Here is a 19,904-nt window from a genome sequence, read left to right on the forward strand (position 1 = left end):
ATATCCAGACTCCATGACCTCAGAGGTGTGAAACCGTGAGCGCACCCCCCCATCTCTCTTACCAAGAGGACCAAGTGTGGTCTGGCTGTTGTGCCAGTGGGGAGAGAAGAGACTAATGGGGCCTAGCCCTTCTCATCCCTTGTCCCAGTGAGGTGGGCAGGATGGGGGATAGGGTCCCAGGCTCACTGAGGAAGCAAACGGACCCTCAAGAGGCTGAGCCTTTGCCCAAGGTCACCAGGAAGGCACTTCTCAGAGAGCATCAAGGTGTCCCATGAGAAGACGGTTCTGATGTCGGGAAGTTGGAGACGCACCGGGCCCGGGTCAAAACTTTTCACTAGAGCCTCCACTGGACTAAGGGGAGGGGCAAGCGGGTGCCTTTCCAAACTTGCTTGGCCACATACCCTGGTCTTTGCAGGACCAGGACTGTGCGGAGTCAGGGTGGGGCCCCTTCCGTGGGCACTGCCACCGTCAGCTTGTTTTGCACAGGATGTTAAATGGGCCATTTCCCCACCGAAGTGGAATGCGAGAGACAGGAAGGCTGGCGGTGCCTGTGGGCACCCCCAGAGAACGAAGAGACCTCAGTCCGCTCGCCCTATTCCCCATGGCCGGGCAGTTCTTGGGGCACAGCTCCCAGCGCTGCCTGCACCCCACCCCCTGGGGATACCTGCTGGGATCTCTCTGGGCCCAGCTGGGACCAAGCAGCTTCCGGGGTGGAGGAGAAGCTCCTGGGGCCTCAACCCAGAGCAGTGGGGATGTAATGGGCACGAGGGGCTGCTGCGTCTGGGCCTTCTTGCCCCCCACTTTCTTTCTGCTGCACATCCCTTCTCCTCTGAAGGGGGCCCTGCACTCCCAGCGGCTGGCCCCAGGCAGAGCACTGGGGAAAGGCCTTAGGGCGAGCAGGTTGAATCCATTGCTTTGAGGGGCTCTTTGCAGAGGCAAATTTCTTTTCCAGGCAGCACAGCAGTAAAAAACAGGGGCAGGACGGTTCATACGCGATTTGCCCCTGTTCATAGTGTATACTTCTCCCCCAACCTAAGTGGACTGGAGCCCTGGGCTAGAGGAAGGAGGGCCAATTGAAGAGGGTTCCCGGCACCATTCTGGGAGCCCCCAAGGAACTAGGGCTGTGGCACTTCATTTACCCTCACACCGGCCCTTGAAGGAGAGTCCCCGGCCTCTTTTACTAGACCAGAAAACAGGCTCAGGAGCATCAGGGACTGGGAGGGGCTCTCCCAGCATTCTGATCTGGAGCCTGCATGACCTCTGGCAGGGGCACGGGGGACACTCCCAACCTGGCGATCCCAATGCTGGTCTGTGGAGTCTGGCGGCCAGCATGGACCCAGGCACCTGCATTTTCAAAGGCCTCCCCAGAGAGTTTGATGATGAGACCTGGGAGGAGAATCCTGATTGAGTGGCTGGTAACCTCACACCGTCAGGGACAGTGGGCCTGGGGACTTTGGGCTTTGAGCCCGGCACATGCGCTCTGAGGCTGGCAGGAGGGCAGGTTAGGTGGCTGTGGGGGGAATATTCCAGCAGCAGTGGAAGTGGGGGTGACAGCAAGCCCAGGCAGGCTCGGCTCGCTGTGGCCGCAACCTCTCCTGGCTGCCTCCTCACAGGGCTGACAGCTTACTGGAGTTAACAGTAATAACAATGGTGACAATGATTTAATGACAGGTGACACTTACAAGCAGTTACTATGAGCCAGGCATACATGCAATAACTCATCTACACTTCACAAGCGGAGGAAGGAGCTGTCATTACTGTACCCATTTTACAGATGAGGACACTGAGGCACAGAGAGTAAGGGCTTGCTAGGAAGCGATGGAACCAGAATTCAAACTTCAAGAGCCTGCACTCCTTCCTGCTGTGTGGTCCCAGCTTTGCAGTTCCCTCTTGTATCTGCGGTGATAAGCACAGTGCCTGTCACAGAGCTGTGCTCATGCGTCTCTCCATCATCATCATCATCGTCCTCCTCCTCCTCAGGCCACCACACATGGGGGCTGGGGGCCCGTAGCAGTCTATACCCAGTGCCACACTTCCTCTTCTAAATGTCCCTACAACTACAGAGGGTCTATAAAAATAACTCCCCTGTATAAAGGGCTTAGGATGCACCAGACATTGTGCTAAGAGCTTCACCTCATTCTCTTATTCCACTGTCAAGAACACCATCATTGTCTCACAGGTGAGGCTCAAAGATGTACAGAGACTCAGCCCAGGTCACAGTCGCAGCAAGTCACCGGGGGGTGACCTCTGACCTATCCAGCCCAGAGCCTGGGTCCTCGACCACAAAGCCCTCAGCCCCCAAACTTTATCGGGCAGCCGACAGAGGTAGAGAGGGATTTGCTTACCAACCATACAACTTCAGGGTGGAGCTCAGTAGGCGCTGGGTCGCTGGGTTCTGGGCTGGTGCCCGTGTACTTCATTTATTCACCCACTCAGACGTTTAAGTAACGCTTACTGTGCCCTCGGTACGTGCCCCAGCCAGACGGGGTGCTGGGGGCAGAGTGGCGCACGTACCCAACTGCAGTCCTTACAGCCCGTTTGCCTGGGAAATGCAGAAGTAAACAGTCCTCGCCGGGCAGGCGGGGGACGGCGAGCACTGGGTGGGCTAGAAGGCTGGGTCGCCCTGCAGTCTGCGTTCTGTCTCTGTCCAGCATCGCTTGCCCCTCACCCTGACTTTCCTTTGGGGGAACTACACCCTTCCCAGATAGTTTGAGGCCAGCCTCTGGAAATGGGCACCTGATCAGGCCCGGCCAATCAGATTCCCCTTTCCAGGTGTAGTCTTTGCATCAATGGGGGGAAATGGCAAACGTCATGAACACCTTTAAGGTGAAAGGAAAATGGAACCGGGAGGGGGTGGTCTTTATTAACCTGCTAACGATAAACCTAAACCCAGATGCCTCCATCCTACTTAATGGCAGTAATGGACAGTCAGCCCATTTAAAAGAATAATAAGGGGGCGCCTGGGTGGCTCAGTCGGTGAAGCATCCGCCTTCATCTCAGGTTCTGAGGCGTTCTGATCTCACGTTTCGTGGGTTCGAGTCCCACGCCGGGCTCTGTGCTGACAGCTCAGGGCCGGGAGCCTGCTTTGGATTCTGTGTTTCCTCTCTCTCTCTGCCCCTCCCCAATTTGTGTGTGCTCTCGTTCTCTCTCTCTCTCAAAAATAAATAAACATTGGGGCGCCTGGGTGGCACAGTCAGTTAAGCGTCTGACTTCAGCCAGGTCACGATCTCGCGGTCCGTGAGTTCGAGCCCCGCGTCGGGCTCTGGGCTGATGGCTCAGAGCCTGGAGCCTGTTTCCGATTCTGTGTCTCCCTCTCTCTCTGCCCCTCCCCCATTCATGCTCTGTCTCTCTCTGTCCCAAAAATAAATAAACGTTGAAAAAAAAAATTTATAAAAAAAAAAAAAATAAATAAATAAACATTAAAAAAATATATAAAAGAACAATAAGAAAAGGATAGTTGGGGTCTTGCCTCTGCCAGCCCCACAAACCCTTACAGTCACTGGTTCCAACTAGCCTAAGACCAGAGCAGGGTGCAAGGAATAATCTCAGCTCCCCCCAGCCTCCCCCAGACCCCCCCTGCCCGCTGCTTCCGTCTGCCCGGGACCAGCTCTGTGGTGCTCTGTGAACAGCAAGTTAGTTTCAGCCTGTCCATCCCCTGCCGTACTGCTCCTGCCTGGGTTTTCCTGCCTTTCAAGGCTGGAGTCCTGCACTGATCCACAAACGAGACACAAGGCTACCTCTTGCCAGCCCCTTCTCTCTAAGTGAGACCAACTCCCACACAACAGCAGCCTGGGTGACGCTGTCTTTGGGACACTGTGAGACCACCGGGGTAAAGGCACCTACCTACCAGCCTGTTTCCCTGAACTTGCGGCTGGGCCACACGGTCAGCATCCCAGCAGGTCTCACTCCCAAGCCCTCCTAAGTTAGAGCAATGTCCCGTGCCCACCCCTGTTCCACCTAGTTCTAGAAATGCTGGTGACTTTCGTCTAAGAAGGAAAGGTAATTGGACTCATAAATATAGGAAAGGAAGACATAATAAAATTATTACTTTCTGCAGAGGACATGATTGCTTACCTAGAAAATCCAAAGAAATCAACCAGAAAATTACCAGATGTAATAAATGAGTACATACCAATGGTGAGTTATGAGACAGATTTACAAAAATCAATTGCATTCTATATGCTAGTTACATGCAGTTAGAAAAAAAAATCGATGGAGAAAAAGTATTTCATTCTCAGTAGTAACAAGACGCATTAAATATTAAACATTAATTTAGCCTAATTGTAAGGCATTTCTTTTCTTTTTTTTTTTTTTACCATTTATTTATTTTTGAGACGGAGAGAGACAGAGCATGAATGGGGGAGGGTCAGAGAGAGGGAGACACAGAATCTGAGACAGGCTCCAGGCTCTGAGCTGTCAGCACAGAGCCCAACGCAGGGCTTGAACTCATGGAGTGTGAGATCATGACCTGAGCCGAAGTCGGACGCTCAACTGACTGAGCCACCCAGGTGCCCCGACATTTATTTTCAATGTTAATATTTTTCTCCTATTGGCAAAACTAAACATACATTAAAGATGGCTAATTTAATAAATTTAAGGCAATGCCAAATAAAGACCTTGAAAATATGTCATACACTTTAAAAATCCACAAACAATGAAAGATATCAGAAAGCAGTTTTTAAAGGTAACGATGGTCAATGTCTCCATTTTAAGATATTATATGCTAACTAATCAAAATTTCATGCTGCTTTAAAAACAAAACAAAGATATCTCTGAGCATCAACACATAAACATGATGGTGGGGCGCCTGGGTGGCTCAGTCGGTTAAGCATCCGACTTCGGCTCAGGTCATGATCTCACGGTTCGTGAGTTCAAGCCCTACATCCGGCTCTGTACTGACAGCCCAGAGCCTGGAGCCTGCTTCAGATTCTGTGTCTCCCTCTCTCTCTGCCCCTACCCTGCTGGCACTCTCTCTCTCTAAAAATAAACATTAAAAAAATAATAAAAAAAAATTAACTTGATGGTAATGGATTATAACACACTGGAAAGAAAAGAATCCATGAATCCATAGTGATACTCAGAAAAGGGGGTGAAGAAAAGATCTTCACTGAACAATGCTCTATCTCTAGAAGGAATGAAAGAATTGGGAAAAAAAGTCACCATTTTGCAACCAGCTTTGTAATTTATGCAGGCAAGGAGCATCAGCAGGTGCTAAAGCCATTGTGTGAAAAGCTGTTGGGGAACCAAATATTTACACTGTCTCAAAGCACCATCCCCCAGATTGCTTATTAATTATAAAGGGGAAAAGGTACATTATATTGAAGGGATCAGGCAGGCAGGGCCTTAACCAAGTAATTAAACTCAGCATCACCAATAAAGGGACAAAACGATGTCCCTCATGTGATGCTCTGAGAGGTCCACACTCCTCTCGCCTTGACAAAAATGCAAGGAAACAATCAGACATATCTAGATTATGGGACAGCCTACAGGACAAGTGGCCTAAACTTGAAAGAAAATGCGAATGTTATGAAAGCCAAAAACAAAACAAAAAACAGAGAGAGTTCTCATTTCAAGGAGATACAAGAGGCAGCATCTGCCAAACCAGATGCAATGTGTGATCCCTGACTGCATCCTGCATCAGAAGAGAAAGCAGTGAGGGAAGGAAAGTTTGAGAACAACCGGGGAAATGTGAACACAGACTGAACCTTAGATGATGCTGTTGAATTACTATTAAGTCTTAGGTGTGGTGATGACTCTTGTTTAGGTAGGAGACTGTCCTTGTTCTTTATACTCTAAAGTGTCTTGGGGGGAACCTGTCAAGACGTCATCGCTTAAAGTGCTTCTGCAAAACAAAACAACACTAAAGGAGATAAATTATAGACAGATAAATTATAGATAGAGTAAAAGAAAAAGCAGATGTGACAAAGGTGAACAGTTGGTGAATCTAGGAAGGGCATATCTGGATGTTCATCGTATTCTTTAACTTTTCCTTTTGAACACAAGGATGAGAAAAAAAAAAAACAAAAGGAAAAACTAATGGAATTCAGTTCTCGTTTAAAAAGAAATTAAACATATTAATAGAACTGAATGTTGCACGAACGTTGTAATAAATTCCAAATGGGTAAAAGCTAAACATTTTTACAAATTGGAGAGGGGTTTGGAAACAAAACAACTTATTCTTGCTAGAGATGGGAAGTAAGTTCCTAACATCTGTCGGGGAGGAAGAATTTCCTCTGTTCTTCAAGATCCAGTCCAGCTGGAAGCTGGACTAAGAATCAGATTAACAGGGGGCGCCTGGGTGGCTCACTCAGCTGGGTGTCCAACTTTGGCTCAGGTCATGATCTGGCAGCTCTTGAGTTCGAGCCCCACGTCGGGCTCTGTGCTGACAGCTCGGAGCCTGGAGCCTGCTTTGGATTCTGTGTCTCCCTCTCTCTCTGCCCCTTCCCTGCTCGCACTCTGTCTCTCAAAAATAAATAAACCAAAAAAAAATTTTTTTTAATTAACAGAAGAAAAATCAAATTTCATTTCGTACTTATGGGGAATCCACATAGACATGGAAATTCCAAAGAGAGTCAGGCAAAATAAGGTATACACAGGAGAAGGCAGGAGGGGTCTGGGACTTCAGAGAGAAGGAATGAAATTCACAGGAAGATGAAAAAGAGTAAATGTTTGGTAAACAAATGTTTGGGCCCCTCAGAAACACTGGGGCATGAAGAACTCTGATCAAACAGGCTTGCCGGGTTCCGCCCTGTCTCCCATAGCCAGTTCACATCATAGTGTGGTTATCTATGGTGATAGATAGGGCAGGTCCTCCATCTATATTCTTTTTAGGTGCTCGAGGGGGAGGTAAAGAGCTTTTCCTGAATCTGCTGGGTTTTGACTGTTTTTGAACTCAAAATAATCTTCATGCCAAAGTAGCCCATCTTGGGGCAGCCTGCCCTTGGCCCCTACACTACTAAAAGGATAATTATAATTAGAAATAAGGAAGATATGATATAATTGAAAAAAGATATTCAAACGTAGGAAAATTTTCAAGTGATAGAACGTGATGAACAAATACAAAAAGGAAGGCAACAGAGCAGGATAAAAAGTGACAAATGCTTTTGAAAAAATATAAAGAACCAATTTAAAAAATAAAGATCAAGTTGGGTCGCCTGGGTGGCTCAGTCGGTTGAGCATCCGACTTCGGCTCAGGTCATGATCTCACGGTCCGTGAGTTCGAGCCCCGCGTCGGGCTCTGTGCTGACCGCTCAGAGCCTGGAGCCTGCTTCGGATTCTGTGTCTCCCTTTCTCTCTCTCTCCCCCTCCCTCATTCACACTTTGTCTGTCTGTCTCTCTCTCTCTCAAAAATAAACATTAAAAAAAATTTAAAAAAAATAAAGATCAAGACATAAGTCCCTCTTGATTAGTGCTTGGAAGAGATGGATACAACACTTTATGCAGAAGGAAATACGAAGAATAAACAGCAACATGAGGGGCGCCTGGGTGGCTCAGTCGGTTAAGTGTCTGACTTTTGATTTCGGCTGAGGTCGTGAGCTCACGGGTTCGTGAGTTCCAGCCCTGTGTTGGACTCTGCACTGACAGCGTGGAGCCTGCCTGGGATTCTCTCTCTCTGTCTCTCTCTCTCTCTCTCTGTCTCTCTCTGCTCCGCCCTCACTCACACACTCTCAGAGAATAAATAAATCAACTTTAAAAAGAAGAAGAAGAAAAGCAACATGGGGAAAACGCAAACTCATTAGTGATCAAAAGTGAAAACGTAAACAAGTTGGGAATACTATTACATATTACACATCCACATCTCCCACACCGGCAGAAACAGATTTAATGTTGCTGGGGATGTGGCGAAACAGGCACCCTCATGCCTTGGGCAAATCGTCTCAGAGGCAGGGGAGGGCACAGACAGGGAACATCGACCACCAGACCGTCGGATGGCCCCAGAAGCCCAAATGCCTCTGCCTGGATGAGCAGGCAGGCACCTGACTCCACCCACTAGTGTCTGGGACGTGGCAACAGGTGTCTCCCACTCAGGGTCAGGGTTTTGAGAAGCCCATAGCAGAGGCCAGTCCTCTGGCTGGCAACCGGGCGCTGGGCCGAGGACAGAGCCCAGGCAGCTGGGATGCTGGGGTCTGTCAGCATTACCGAGGAAGGCCAGCCCAGTGTGGAGTGCAGGTGGACCACTTAGGGGGAAGGCCCAGGACTCCCCCCTCAAGCATTCCCCTCTCCACATTCTCTTGGGGGCATCACCGGGGAGAACTGTTTCCTTTAGGCTCCCCCCCCCCCCCCCCCCCCCCCCGCCAGCTCAGGGGCTGGGTCCTGCAGAGGCTGCCGGGACCCAGGAGTTGACCAGCCAGCCCAGGTACCTGACAGGTGTGGCCAGGCTCAGTAAACTGTGTGAGGCAGACAGAAGTCTGCAGAAACACTCATAGTGGCTGGTGGGAGGGCCAATCCTGGGACCTGGATTAAACAGAGAGGTGACAGGGGTCCATCTGGGACTCAGGGCCAGGACATAGCGTTAGGTGGAAAGGGGCCAAATAAGGCATATGCACTGGTCACAACCACATGTGGGTCACTGCCAAGGACACAATATGGATATTAAGGTATAAAAATGCAGTTTGGTGCTCGTTAGCTTTCTTGTCCTACAAAGTTGTTTAAGTGCCTCTGGTCCTATAAAGTTGCTATAAATCGACAACAATATTTGGAACTTTTTTTTCTTTGAAATAAAAAGCGGCTGTCCTGGGAGGGATTCCTCATGAACCACGTGAGCCGTGCAGGTGTGTGCACATCCTCGAGCTGGGCTCAGGCCCCATCACCCAAGCCACCTAAGTGGGGGTCACAGGACACGCATGAGGTGATGTTCTCTCCTGCTTATCGAGCACGGCTGTGAAGTCCAATGGATAGCCCGGAAGTCACCCTCTGACCCTGCACTTCTCTCCATCACCTCACCTACTTTCTTCCTGCCCCTGGACTGGGGGGGGGGCAGTGGCCTCCACGATGCCTCCCTTTCCTTCACCCCATGCTACTGCCAGACGGGTTTGTCTAAAACAACACAGAGCTACGTTCTTGCTCTGCTTCAACGTTTTCAACACTTCATCCAGACACCTGCATGATAAAATCTACCCTTTCCTCTCCATCCGGCCTCCTCCTGCCTGTCAGCTCAGTCCCTGTCCCACCTGCCACCTCTCCTGCCTGGCAGGTCTTTCCTCTGGCATAGCCATCCTTCCCTTCTGCCCTGGTTGACCCTGTTCAAGACTCACCCCGGTCACCCGTGGGAAGCTTCCCACCTCTGGGCAGAGCGAATCTCCTGTCACACCAAGCACACCTGGACAGGTCCCCAGTGGCACCCTTCACACGGAGGGCAGCCATGATTTCCATCTTAGAACACTCCCGACCACCCCCCCCCCCCCAGGAGTGAGCTGCTCAGGGAAGGAAGTCTATCCTAACCACCTGTATGCCCTCTGGCCCCAAACCTGACATAGAGCAGGTGCTCGAAAAGATCCCTAAAAGAATGAAAACAGACAGCCCACCCAGAAAACCGAGACTGAGTGGTAACACTGATATTAATAGGAATGACACTTAACCTAATATTATCTCTGCCATACAGGTGAGACTGAGACACCGAGAGGTTAGGTAACTTCGAGTCCCCCAGCTAAAAGGTGGCAGTCACCTTCTCAGACCCTGTGTGCCTGATGCCAGTGCCCTGAGAGAATGTTACAGCCAGCCTGGCCTGAACTGGGATGCTGGGGGAGGTGGAGGCACGGGGAGCAAAAGAAGGTCAAGGCGCCTGGGAGGCTCAGTCGGTTGAGCGTCCGACTTCGGCTCAGGTCATGATCTCACGGTTCGTGAGTTCAAGCCCCGCATCGGGGCTCTGTGCTGACAGCTCAGAGCCTGGAGCCTGCTTTGGATTCTGTGTCTCCCTCTCTCTGACCCTCCCCCGTTCATGCTCTGTCTCTGTCTCAAAAATAAATAAATGTTAAAAAAAAAAAAAAAAAAAAAAAAGGTCAAGGCTGCCTGGGGCCAGACGGCCTTCATGGCTGGGAAGGGCCCCCAGCGTGGGCCAAGAAGATGAAGGAGCCTGGAGAATGGGGGCAGGGTGCTGGCGGGGTGTCCCATTTGCAAGTCAGGCCCCCACCCCTGCCCTACGTGCCTGGGGATGATGGAGGATGGAGGAGGGGCACCTGGCAGGAAAACCACGCGAAGTAGTGGAGATGCGTTATCCGCGGGACGTTGCCGGTGGCCTCTCTCCGCCCTAAAACTCGGTCCCCGCTGCCACCTGCCCTTCCATTGCAGCGAAGCCAGCCTGGCCTGCGGGGCCCATCCAGGGCTCCTGGCAGTGCCCTCGTCGTCCTGCAGATTACAACCTACTTCTAATTATGGCTCCAGTCAGGCGCTGCTCCACACACCGAACCCGGGACACCCCAGATTTAGAAACGCCAGATGAAGCCTCGGATTTGAGGTTCCTCCAACGTCAAGTTTCTGAAACTCAGATCTGATCATTCTCTTTCCTCTCCTGACCCTGGAAGAACCTGGAAGGGACCCCAACTGCCCCAGCTCCTCCATTTCCTGTGGGACCCTGGACAATTCACTTCACCTCTCTGGTTCACGGGGTTGTTTCCAGGATGAAACAGAACGAGAACTATGATGGCAGACAGCACTAATCATTTCTTCACACGGAAAGTCACTAGTGGCTGCGGGAGAAGGTGTGGCCGTTGCACAAGGGAGGCCTACGCCTGGAAAAGTACCAGGCAGAGGAAAGCGGTCAGAGGTGCGCTCTCAGGACTGAGAGCAGCAGGGATGCCAACAAGGCAGATGAATGATGATGCCAAGAGGCGCCACGTTGGGTCTTTATGTATTGTCTCCAGCTCTCAACACACACACTCCCACAAATAGGGGTTGTGACCCCCATTTCACAGATAAGGAAACAGGTCCATCCATCATAATAAGCACCTTTGAAGTAATGTAGGCTTTCTCTTCTTAGAGTCAGGCCTCGGCCCTCACCAGACCCAAGGCCAATGTGGGAAGTGCGAAATGAAAACCAGCTAACTCCAAAGAGGGGAGGCCCGGGCTGCTGTGCACCCACGACTCATCTGAGCCAGCCAGCCAGTCTCAGCTCCTCAGCCCTCTGGAAGGTCACCATCTGGTCCCTGCTCCAGCCCTCACCCTCCCTGCCCTTGCTGTGCCCTCTCCACACACAGTCACGTATCACTCCCTAAAAGTGCCAGTCCCCAGCCCTGGATCCGTGCTTAGGCCTCAGGCCTACTCAGAAATGCTGGTCGCATGGTGGATGGATCGGCAGGGGAGGTGGAAGGGTGGGTGAACAGATGGATGGACAAATGGGCGGATGTGCAATGAACGGATAAGTAGATGGGTCGATGGGGAGGCAGGTGTTTGGATGGATGGATGAGCAGAGAGGTGGCTGGCTGACTGAGCGGATGTTTAAGTGGATGTGCTGTCCAATGGGCAGGTAGGTGGCTGGCTGGATGGGGAGAGGGAAGGATGAGCAAAATGTGGAGCCCCAGGAGACAGACCTTAGCTCACTGTGTGAAAGAGAACTCAGCCAGAGCCTTGTCAGAGCAGAACGGGCCTGTCTAGGGAGGCAGTGAGCCCCCATCTCCTGGCAGGGCTGTGCTAGAATGACACAGGCATTGAATGGGCCTCTAACTCCCCTGGTGGTTTTTGTTTTGGTGTAAGTCAGTCTCTGATTTACCTGTCTACCCTGTCCAGGTATGTGTTGGTCTTAGATTGGGATCTCCCTCAGGACAGTGGCCACTATAGGCCCACGTGCAATCGATACCTGCTTTTGCAGGAAGCTGGCAATATTCTCTGAGTTCTGTGCCACAGCAAATGAGACTCGAGGTCTTAGATCCCAAGGGAACTTGGAGGTCCTCAAAGCTCTAGTTTGGGCTATGGCTGCCAGGAGGCTTACTCTCCTCTTGCATCACTGGTATACAAATGTGTAGAGTCTGAGCTGCTTTGTTCTCCCTGTCTCTAAGAGCAGGCAACTATGAACACGGGATCCCTCAGCAGTGACCCCAGGGGTGATATGTTGGTGGCCCTAAGCTCTGGGAGGGGCGCCTCCAAGGATCAGAAGATGCTGGGGGTGGGGGAAACAGCATAGAACAGAAGGGTTCAAAGAGCCCCAAGTCTAACTGGGGGTGGTTCCAGTCGAGGTGCCCTGGAGAGGGCGAGCAGTCATATCAACCGCACGTTCCAGCAGTTAACTATGGCCCTGGCCAGTTCTTACTCTGTGCAGGGAGGAGGCAAGATGGGCCGGGCAGATGAGCAGTCAGCGACCCAGAAAGAAGACAGCGAGGCGAGCGTCTTGAGGCATCTTCTGGTGGGGATGTGAGATGCCCCGAGCCAGCCCGGCTGAGTCCCTGGGCCCCCACACCTGCGCCTGGCCTTTAAAGTGGGCCGAATCCCACTTCAATCAGGTTCTCTGTTTTTCCCTCATATAAACTCCTGTGTTGTGGGCAGTCAGACCGAAGGGCTGAGGAAGAAGAGGGAGCAGGTCAAGGGCCTGCCAGTAAGAGCCAGGCTGAGGCGCATTCCTTGGACTTGTGCACCTGCTGGCATACATCTCCGCGTGGATGCCAGGCACACCTCAGGTTTCACAGGCTAACGTGGACCTCCTGACTCCTTGCCCAACCCGCCTCCAGCCTCAGTCTTCCCCATCCAGCAAATTCTCCAAATTCTCTCCTTGTCTCACACCCTCCTTCCAGTGGGCTCGACTGTCCAAATCCAGCCACGTCTCCGTTACCGCTGCCCTGCTCTGTGCCTCCAGCATCTCTCCCCTGGATGAGGTGACCGCCCGCCTGTGGGTGCCCTGCTTCCCCCTGCCCATCTCCCTTTATTCCTCTTGCCTCGCAGGCCACTTGCCGTGTCTCTAACCCCCAGGCGTCTCCTGCCACTGCCTGGGTCAGCCACCCTCAGATATCTGCCAGGTGCAGGCAGTCCCCCACTTCATTCCAGCCTCTACCTACATGTCCTCCTAGAACACAAGTCACTCAAAGGGCAAGAATCTCCTTTTGGGTTTGTTTCAGTACTTTGTTTCTTCCTAGTACCTACCGCCACCCGTTAGTAATTTTTATTCCTTTGCCTGTGTCTTTCCCAGCTCCAGGCCACTCCGGTTTTCCAGTGCCTGGAAGGGTTTTGGCATATAGCAGGCATGCGAGATGTAAATGGGGAAAAAAATTTTTTTTTAATCCTGGAAACATATATTAAGACAGCTCCCACATGCAAAAGGTATTTCCATTAAGACTACTCTATAAAATTTCAGGGCCTTCACCCAATTGTGTGTGTGCGTGTGAGAAGAGCAGTTAGGGCAGGCATGACATTCACTGTTTCCAGGTCAGCAGGCGTTCCCTCCCCCATCCCTCCCTGTTCTGGTTTGCCCAGTTCTAACTGTCATTCCCAGCCAGCTGTCAGCCTCCCCTTCAGCGCTGGTGGGACTGCTCAGGGCCTGGGGAGGAACAGGGGCCACTGCAGCAGGGGACGGAGGAGCCCCCTTACGCACTTACTCTGGGATCGGGCAGGACCCCCCCTCCCCCCTCCCTCCCAGGCCTGTACAAATGGACCCGTGAACGAGGGCGTTCCAGCCCACACCAAGTGGCACAGGGTGGGGCTGGTGGGTGGGTCACCAGCCCCAAATCTGCACTGCCCTCCAAGGCAGGGATGACCGACCCCGACGGCGGTGGAGCCAGCCGGCCCATGGAAAGAGGAGTGCTTTCTCAGCCTTCCACCACACACCCACCAGGTTTCTGGGATCCCCCTCCCGGCCCACCAGCCTGGGGAGGCACATGGGGAATCATCGGCCACAGGCAGGGCGTTGCTTCCTCTGCCCTGCCTCCACCACCACCTTCTCCTCTCTCCTTCCTTGCCTATTTGGTTCTCTTCCTGGAGCTGCAGGAAGTGCCCAGGCCTCAGAGTTGGGGCCATTTCTAAACACCACTCTGCCTGCCCTGGCTGGTAACCCTGAGGCCTACAGCATCCACCTTCAGACGGTGAAGGCCCAGCACCCAAGGACAGCTCAGATCCTCTGCCCACTGAAACTACTCTGAGGGCACGTCTTGCTGTTTGCAAGGCCGGATTCTGTTCCCCCATTCAGATCTCAACGTGGAGGCACCGACCACACCTGCCCACCACCAAATCCTCCACTACCTACAGCTTTCTTCTCTAGAACCCGGTATGTTTGGGGGGGGAGCTATACCCAGAGATGTTCACCACATGCATTCAGGCCACGTCAGGAATGTCTGACAAGATGGACCAGTCCCTGTGGGCTTTCTTCACACGGCCCTCCTCCCGGCACAGCCAAACTGTGATGCAGGCCCGTCGGAGAGGCTGGAGGGTGCTGCATGCCTGCCAGGGCCTGCCCCTCCCCGCCCCACCCCCACAGCTGGGTACCTTGTGCTCACCCCCTACGCCTGAGGGACCACAGCCTCCAGGGTGTGCCCAGCGGGGGCAGAAGCGCAGGAAAGAGAAGGTCTCGGGCCCACTCCTGCTCTGCTCCCCTCTCATGGCCCACAGGCACCCCTGCCTTTCCTTCGAGGCTCGGAGGACTTGGGCCCTCCTGTTTTGTCAGCTCTGTCATCTGTAGGGTGTCCCCAATCAGGCAGGGCACCTAGAGGGGCCCATTTGCCAACAGAGCTTTGAGTTGCATCATCCAGGAGTGACTTTTGGGGGTTTGCAGGCCTTCTGGGCCCCTGCCAGTTCTGCCCCCACCCCTACCCAAGTCTGGGCCCTCTTCCTCTCTGACAGTATGTCGCAGTCTCCTGCTGGATCCGGCCTGTGTTCTCAAGCACACATCCCATCTTGCTGCCTGGCTCTTCCCACTGTCTACGGAGGATGGCTGAGCCTTTCCTGATCTGGTTCCTCTCCTCCTATCACTTCCCCACCTCCCAAGATCTAGCCACAGATGTGGGGAACACGGATGCTTCTTCCCCAGCAGCCAATCCCCTCTCCTGGGCAGACCCCAGCTGTAGTTCACGGTTCCCCTGTCCCTGGCAGCCCACAAATCTGAGGTGGACCCCACCCCAGGGCCGGCCCCTGAGTCATCTTGTCCTGTCCCAGCACCCCAAGCCCTTTGCCAGCTCAGGCAGCGTCGGCATCTCCCTCATGGCAGTCGCGAGTGCGGAGGGGACGTGGGGACTGAGGGAACCCAGCTGGGACCTGTTATTTCATCTCCTGCCCAATGTGAAGAAGGAGGCATCATGCCCCAATTCTTCTGGCCATATCTGGGGCAAACGCAAAGACGGGGGAAATTACAGACTAGTCCTGGTTAGCTACAACTGAGCTACCTCCCCCAAATAATTCACAACACCCTTTCGGATGTGGGAGTGCCCCCCCCCCCATTCCCAGCAGGAAGGACAGGCCCACTGTGCAGAGGAGATAGTGCCGTGTTAACAGATGGCAGAGAGGCCACTCAACCGCTTTTGTCTTGTCTTATCTAGCAAGAAGGATGGTCTTCAAACTGAAAAAAGGAGAGGATGTACAACAGGGAATATGGCCCATCTCTCGCTGCTTTTAAGGTCTTCCGTCCTCAGACTGCTGATAGAATGCAAGGCCGACTGGCAGATCCGAGCGGGACAAGGAGGGTAGGCTGAGAGCACCACACGCTGGTCCCAGACCTTGACCTCAGCCCCAGGGAACTCCAGAACAGCCTCTCAAAGGTGCTTGCAAGTGTTCAGAAAGCAATCGTAGTAACAACAGCAGCAGCAATCCTGATAGAGGGCCTACTCTGTGCAGATCCCAGACTGAGCACTTCCCATATATAAGCTCCCATATATCAACCTCCACGATAACCCAATGGAACGGGGACTACTATCACCCCCACTTTATGGATGAATAAACAGAGGCTCAGAAAGGTTAGGGGAAAAAAAGCAAGACATGAGAAGTCAATATGGTTTCAGACCACACTCCTATGTACTTGTCTGTCTGCTCCCACGTATTAGGGACTTTCAGAGTTGGGACAGTGGAATTTCCCCCCATCTTTGTAGTCCTTAAAAGCTCAATCTTTGTGTTTCCGTTACAGGCACTTATGTTTTTATCAAATTTTCTTGTCTTCTCTTTTCTGCTCTGACTCCTAAGCCAATAAATCAGGGGGGATGTCAGAGGCCAACCTAATTTACACATAATACCATTACTAACTCCTGTGCATACTTTATTCAGACTTCCTTAGTTTTTACCTAATGTCCTGTTCTTGTTCCATGATCCCATCTGCCTTACATGCAGTTGTCGTGTCTGCTTAGGCTCTGCTGGGCTGTGACAGTTTCTCAGACTTCCCTCGGTTTTGATGACCTTGGCAAATTGAAAGAATACTAAGCAGCTGTTCTGCAGAATATCCTTCGGTTGGGGTTTGTCTGATATTTTACTCACGACTAGACTGGGGTTTGGGGAGGAAGACCGTAGAGGTAAAGAGCCTCTTATCACGTCACACCAAGGGTACACATTGTCTACATGACTTATCACTATTGATGTTGATCGTGTGGCTGAGACAGTGCTAGTCAGGCTTCTCTGCTGAAAAGTTACGCCTTTAGAAGGCAGCCACTATGCACATCTGACACTTCTTTCAAGGGGTGGGGAGTTAGGCTCTGCCTCCTTGGTGGGGAATTATCTACATAAATTACTTGAATTTCTTCTGTATATTTTCCTAGTATTTATTTATTCACTCATTCAATCATTTATATTAGTATGGCCTCATGGGTATTTTATTTTATTCTTTGCGACCCAGTATATTTTGAGCAGTTCAAAGGATTCTGGCATCCCTGGTATTCTGGAGGGAGTTGGTAAAACGCAGGTAACCAGCTCTGAGAAGTTCACTGAACGCCATAGCTAGTGAACCACAGCTGTCTACCCTACAGCGCTAGTGGGTTGGGAAATCAAGGTTTCCACTTGAGTTTTGAACAAACGAAATAGAAACTGTCCAAGCACATAGAATTTCGAAGGCATCCCTAACTGTGGAGAAATGACTTCCCTCCACCGTAATGTGTAGCGAGGACTATGCAGAATGTACGTCCGTGGGTCTCCGTCAAGGATAGTGTGAGTAGAACCGCCCCTACCAAGCCCTGTCCGTGGTCCTGCCCTGTGTTTCCAATCAGCCTGTGGATTCAGATAGAAGCACTGCTTCTCTACCCCTGCAGGTAGCATAGCATGAGAGTGACAGAGGTAGGATTTTAAATTCTCTCCACTGTCTATTACAATGGGATGAAACGAACGAGATGAAAGTTAATAGGAAAAAGGGCCAAATAACAGGTTTTGATTCGAGAAATTATTGACACAGACCAGAGGCCTGCTTTCTTCAACAAGCCAGGATTATTAATATTTTGTTTTAAAAAAGGGATTGCATTAGAGTAGAGAGACCTAAGGGTCACAACATTGATGCACTGCACAGTCGTAGAGAGGAAACTGGTTTAAACAAAACAGCAAAAATGGACATTTTGGGGCCAAACAGAGAAATGTGAACAAGGTCTGCATATTAAGTGAGATGAAAATTTACTGAAGCAGAAAGTGCTGATCATTTACCGGGGAAAAAAATGAGGTTAAAAAACAGTATGCACAGCATGATCTCATTTTATGGGGGAAATCTACATACAAGCATAGAAACAGTTCTGGAAGGATGTAACCAAGGTGTCACAGTGGAGCTGCCTGGGAGATGGGAACATAATACCCACATTTCTAATTTCCTACAGTGCGTACAAACTGCTTCTCTAATATGATTATGCTGTAAAAAGAAAGAAATCACTGACCCTTCTCCAGGACTGAGGGGAATCCTGGTTTGGCAGAGGTTTCTAAGAAAGATCCCTGGGGGTCTGGATGGCCAGAAACGTAATATGAATGGAAAGCTTGGTGCACCATGCACAAGGCAGCCTCCTGGGTGTGTGTCAGGTGTTGGGGTTGGAGCAGTCCTGGGGGTCTCCCGACCCAGGTCCTCTGCATTATTACTAGGAAAACTGAGTCACACAAATCAGTTGATGGCAGCTCCAGGGCCATAAGCCAGAGATTTAGCCCCTACCAGGTCATATGGAAATGGCTGGGGCTTCAGGAACAGAGGGTATTCGACCTGGAGAAGTGAAGACGGGAAGGAGTGGATGGGAAGGAGCTAAGGGGGCAGGAGTGTTCTTTTCAAATATTTAAAGGCTGCCACACAGAAGAGAGACCCATGTGAGTCCCTGTGCAGAACCGAGATGACTACGTGACAAGCAGGTTTGGCTCTAAGAGTGCAGGAAGGAGAAGGTTCCAACAACAGCAGCTGTCCAGCTCAGGGATAAGGTGGTGACGCTTGCTAGGGGCTCAGGGGGCCTCCTGCACAGATTGCTGGGAGAACCGCTTTGCTATTCTGGAACTCCGGGTTCCATCAGAGCCAGGCAGGTGCTTCCCCCTGTAGCCTGTGTCCTGGGAGGAGTGCTGGGGCTCTCCCCATGCTAAGGGGCTGCTCGGCTGGCCTCGGAGGCAGCCACTGGTGAGGGCGAGAGGCTTGGCTGGCCTTTGGGGAAGAAGATCCTGATGGCTGCAGGAAATGTGGACTCTAACAAGAAGCACAGGAGCGAGCTTCCTGGGATGGGGTAGCTGACTCCTCCAACTTGATAACCTGCCTCATCCTCTTCCACCTATTGCTCCCAGGTCCTGGCCATGCCCAGGTGCCATGGAGAGATGGGTATCTATCATCTCCCCCCTTGCCAGGTGGCAGAGAGGCACGGGTCCAACCTAACCAAGTCCTGGCTTCTCCCATGTTCTGGAATGCTAGGCACGAGGTGCCCCAGGAACAGAATGCCAGCCAGTGCCCATCTGATGCCCCCGGTGCCCACACTCCCCATGCAGAGCCTGAGGCCTTAGGTGGCCTTGGAAACTCAGGGCTTCTGTTCCCAGGAGAAAACCCCTGACCATGTCAGAGTGGGCAGTAACTCGAGAATGAGGACGCTCCCCGTCAGGTGGGTGTCCTGCCCTCCCTCCCGGACCCAAGTCACCAAGTCCTTGTGCCCATGGCACGAGAGGACACTGGTCGAGGGAGCATTTATCGCTATTCCTCTGGCTACCCCACTGGCAACACCCACCCACTGATTCTGGCCCTGCTAACAACCAACAGAACTCCTGCTTTCCCCAAATAGACGCGGGCCTATCGCAGGGGACACTGCAAGCTTGCCTCTGGCTGGCCTGCCGCAGCTAACACAGCCAGCTGCCAGCCAGGCCTGTCCATCGGAGCCCGAAAGAGGGGTCATCAGGTGTCATCCTCCTCCTGGGTGCGAGGCCCGGTGGGTGCAGTCCGGCTGCAGCGCGCTCCCAGTGGGCCCGTCCACCCACTGGCTGGGCCCAAAGGGGCGCACGCCCCACCCCCCGCCGCCCCCCACCGCGTCCTGGAATTCCGTTCCCACAGACCCGGGCCGGCTCTGTCTCCGCAGGGGCAGGGAGGGCGGGGGTCCCGAAGCCGGGTTCTTGACAGCGCCTTCCCCCAAGTGGGTTTTCACACGGGCCAAAGGGACCCGCACTGCGGGGGAGGGAAGGTGGGCAGAGAAGCCACCCTGGGCGTGCCGCGTGCCGCTCGCCGCCGCGGGCGCTGTTGGCTGGGGGGGGGGGGGGGGGGGCGGGGGGGGGAAGCGGGGGGCCGACCGGGCAGGGGGAGGGGCGGGTGCCGGGAGGTAGGGGGCCCGCTCGGGCGGTGGGGGTGGGGGAAGGGTCTGGCGCCGGCGGGGCCCCTCCCGGGCAGGTGGAGGGCAGGGCCGCCGGCGGGGGCCCGGGGACGCGGCGCCCTTACCTCCTCGCCCTGGCCGAAGCGCAGCCCCAGCGCCGCGACGCGCTCCACGCGCAGGAAGCCGTCGGGGTCGCGGCCGCACACCTCGAACACCTCGCGCAGGCGGCGCACGGAGCGCAGCAGAGCCGCGGGGGCGCCCGCCCAGCCCGCGCCGCCCGCCATC

General features: G+C 52.9%; 1 protein-coding gene across 1 annotated transcript in view; it reads right to left on the reverse strand.

Moving 5' to 3' along the window:
- RAB11FIP4 (RAB11 family interacting protein 4) overlaps positions 1-19,903 on the reverse strand; it is a 118,803-nt gene extending 98,900 nt beyond the window's left edge. Inside the window, exon 1 of the mRNA XM_040455281.1 lies at positions 19,745-19,903. Coding sequence (XP_040311215.1) covers positions 19,745-19,903 — 159 coding nt within the window. The remainder of the gene's footprint in view (positions 1-19,744) is intronic.
- Between the last annotated feature and the right edge of the window lies 1 nt (position 19,904).

The sequence above is a fragment of the Herpailurus yagouaroundi genome, unplaced genomic scaffold (assembly GCF_014898765.1).
Source record: "Herpailurus yagouaroundi ecotype Mexico unplaced genomic scaffold, PumYag 215, whole genome shotgun sequence".
Lineage (NCBI taxonomy): Eukaryota > Metazoa > Chordata > Mammalia > Carnivora > Felidae > Herpailurus > Herpailurus yagouaroundi.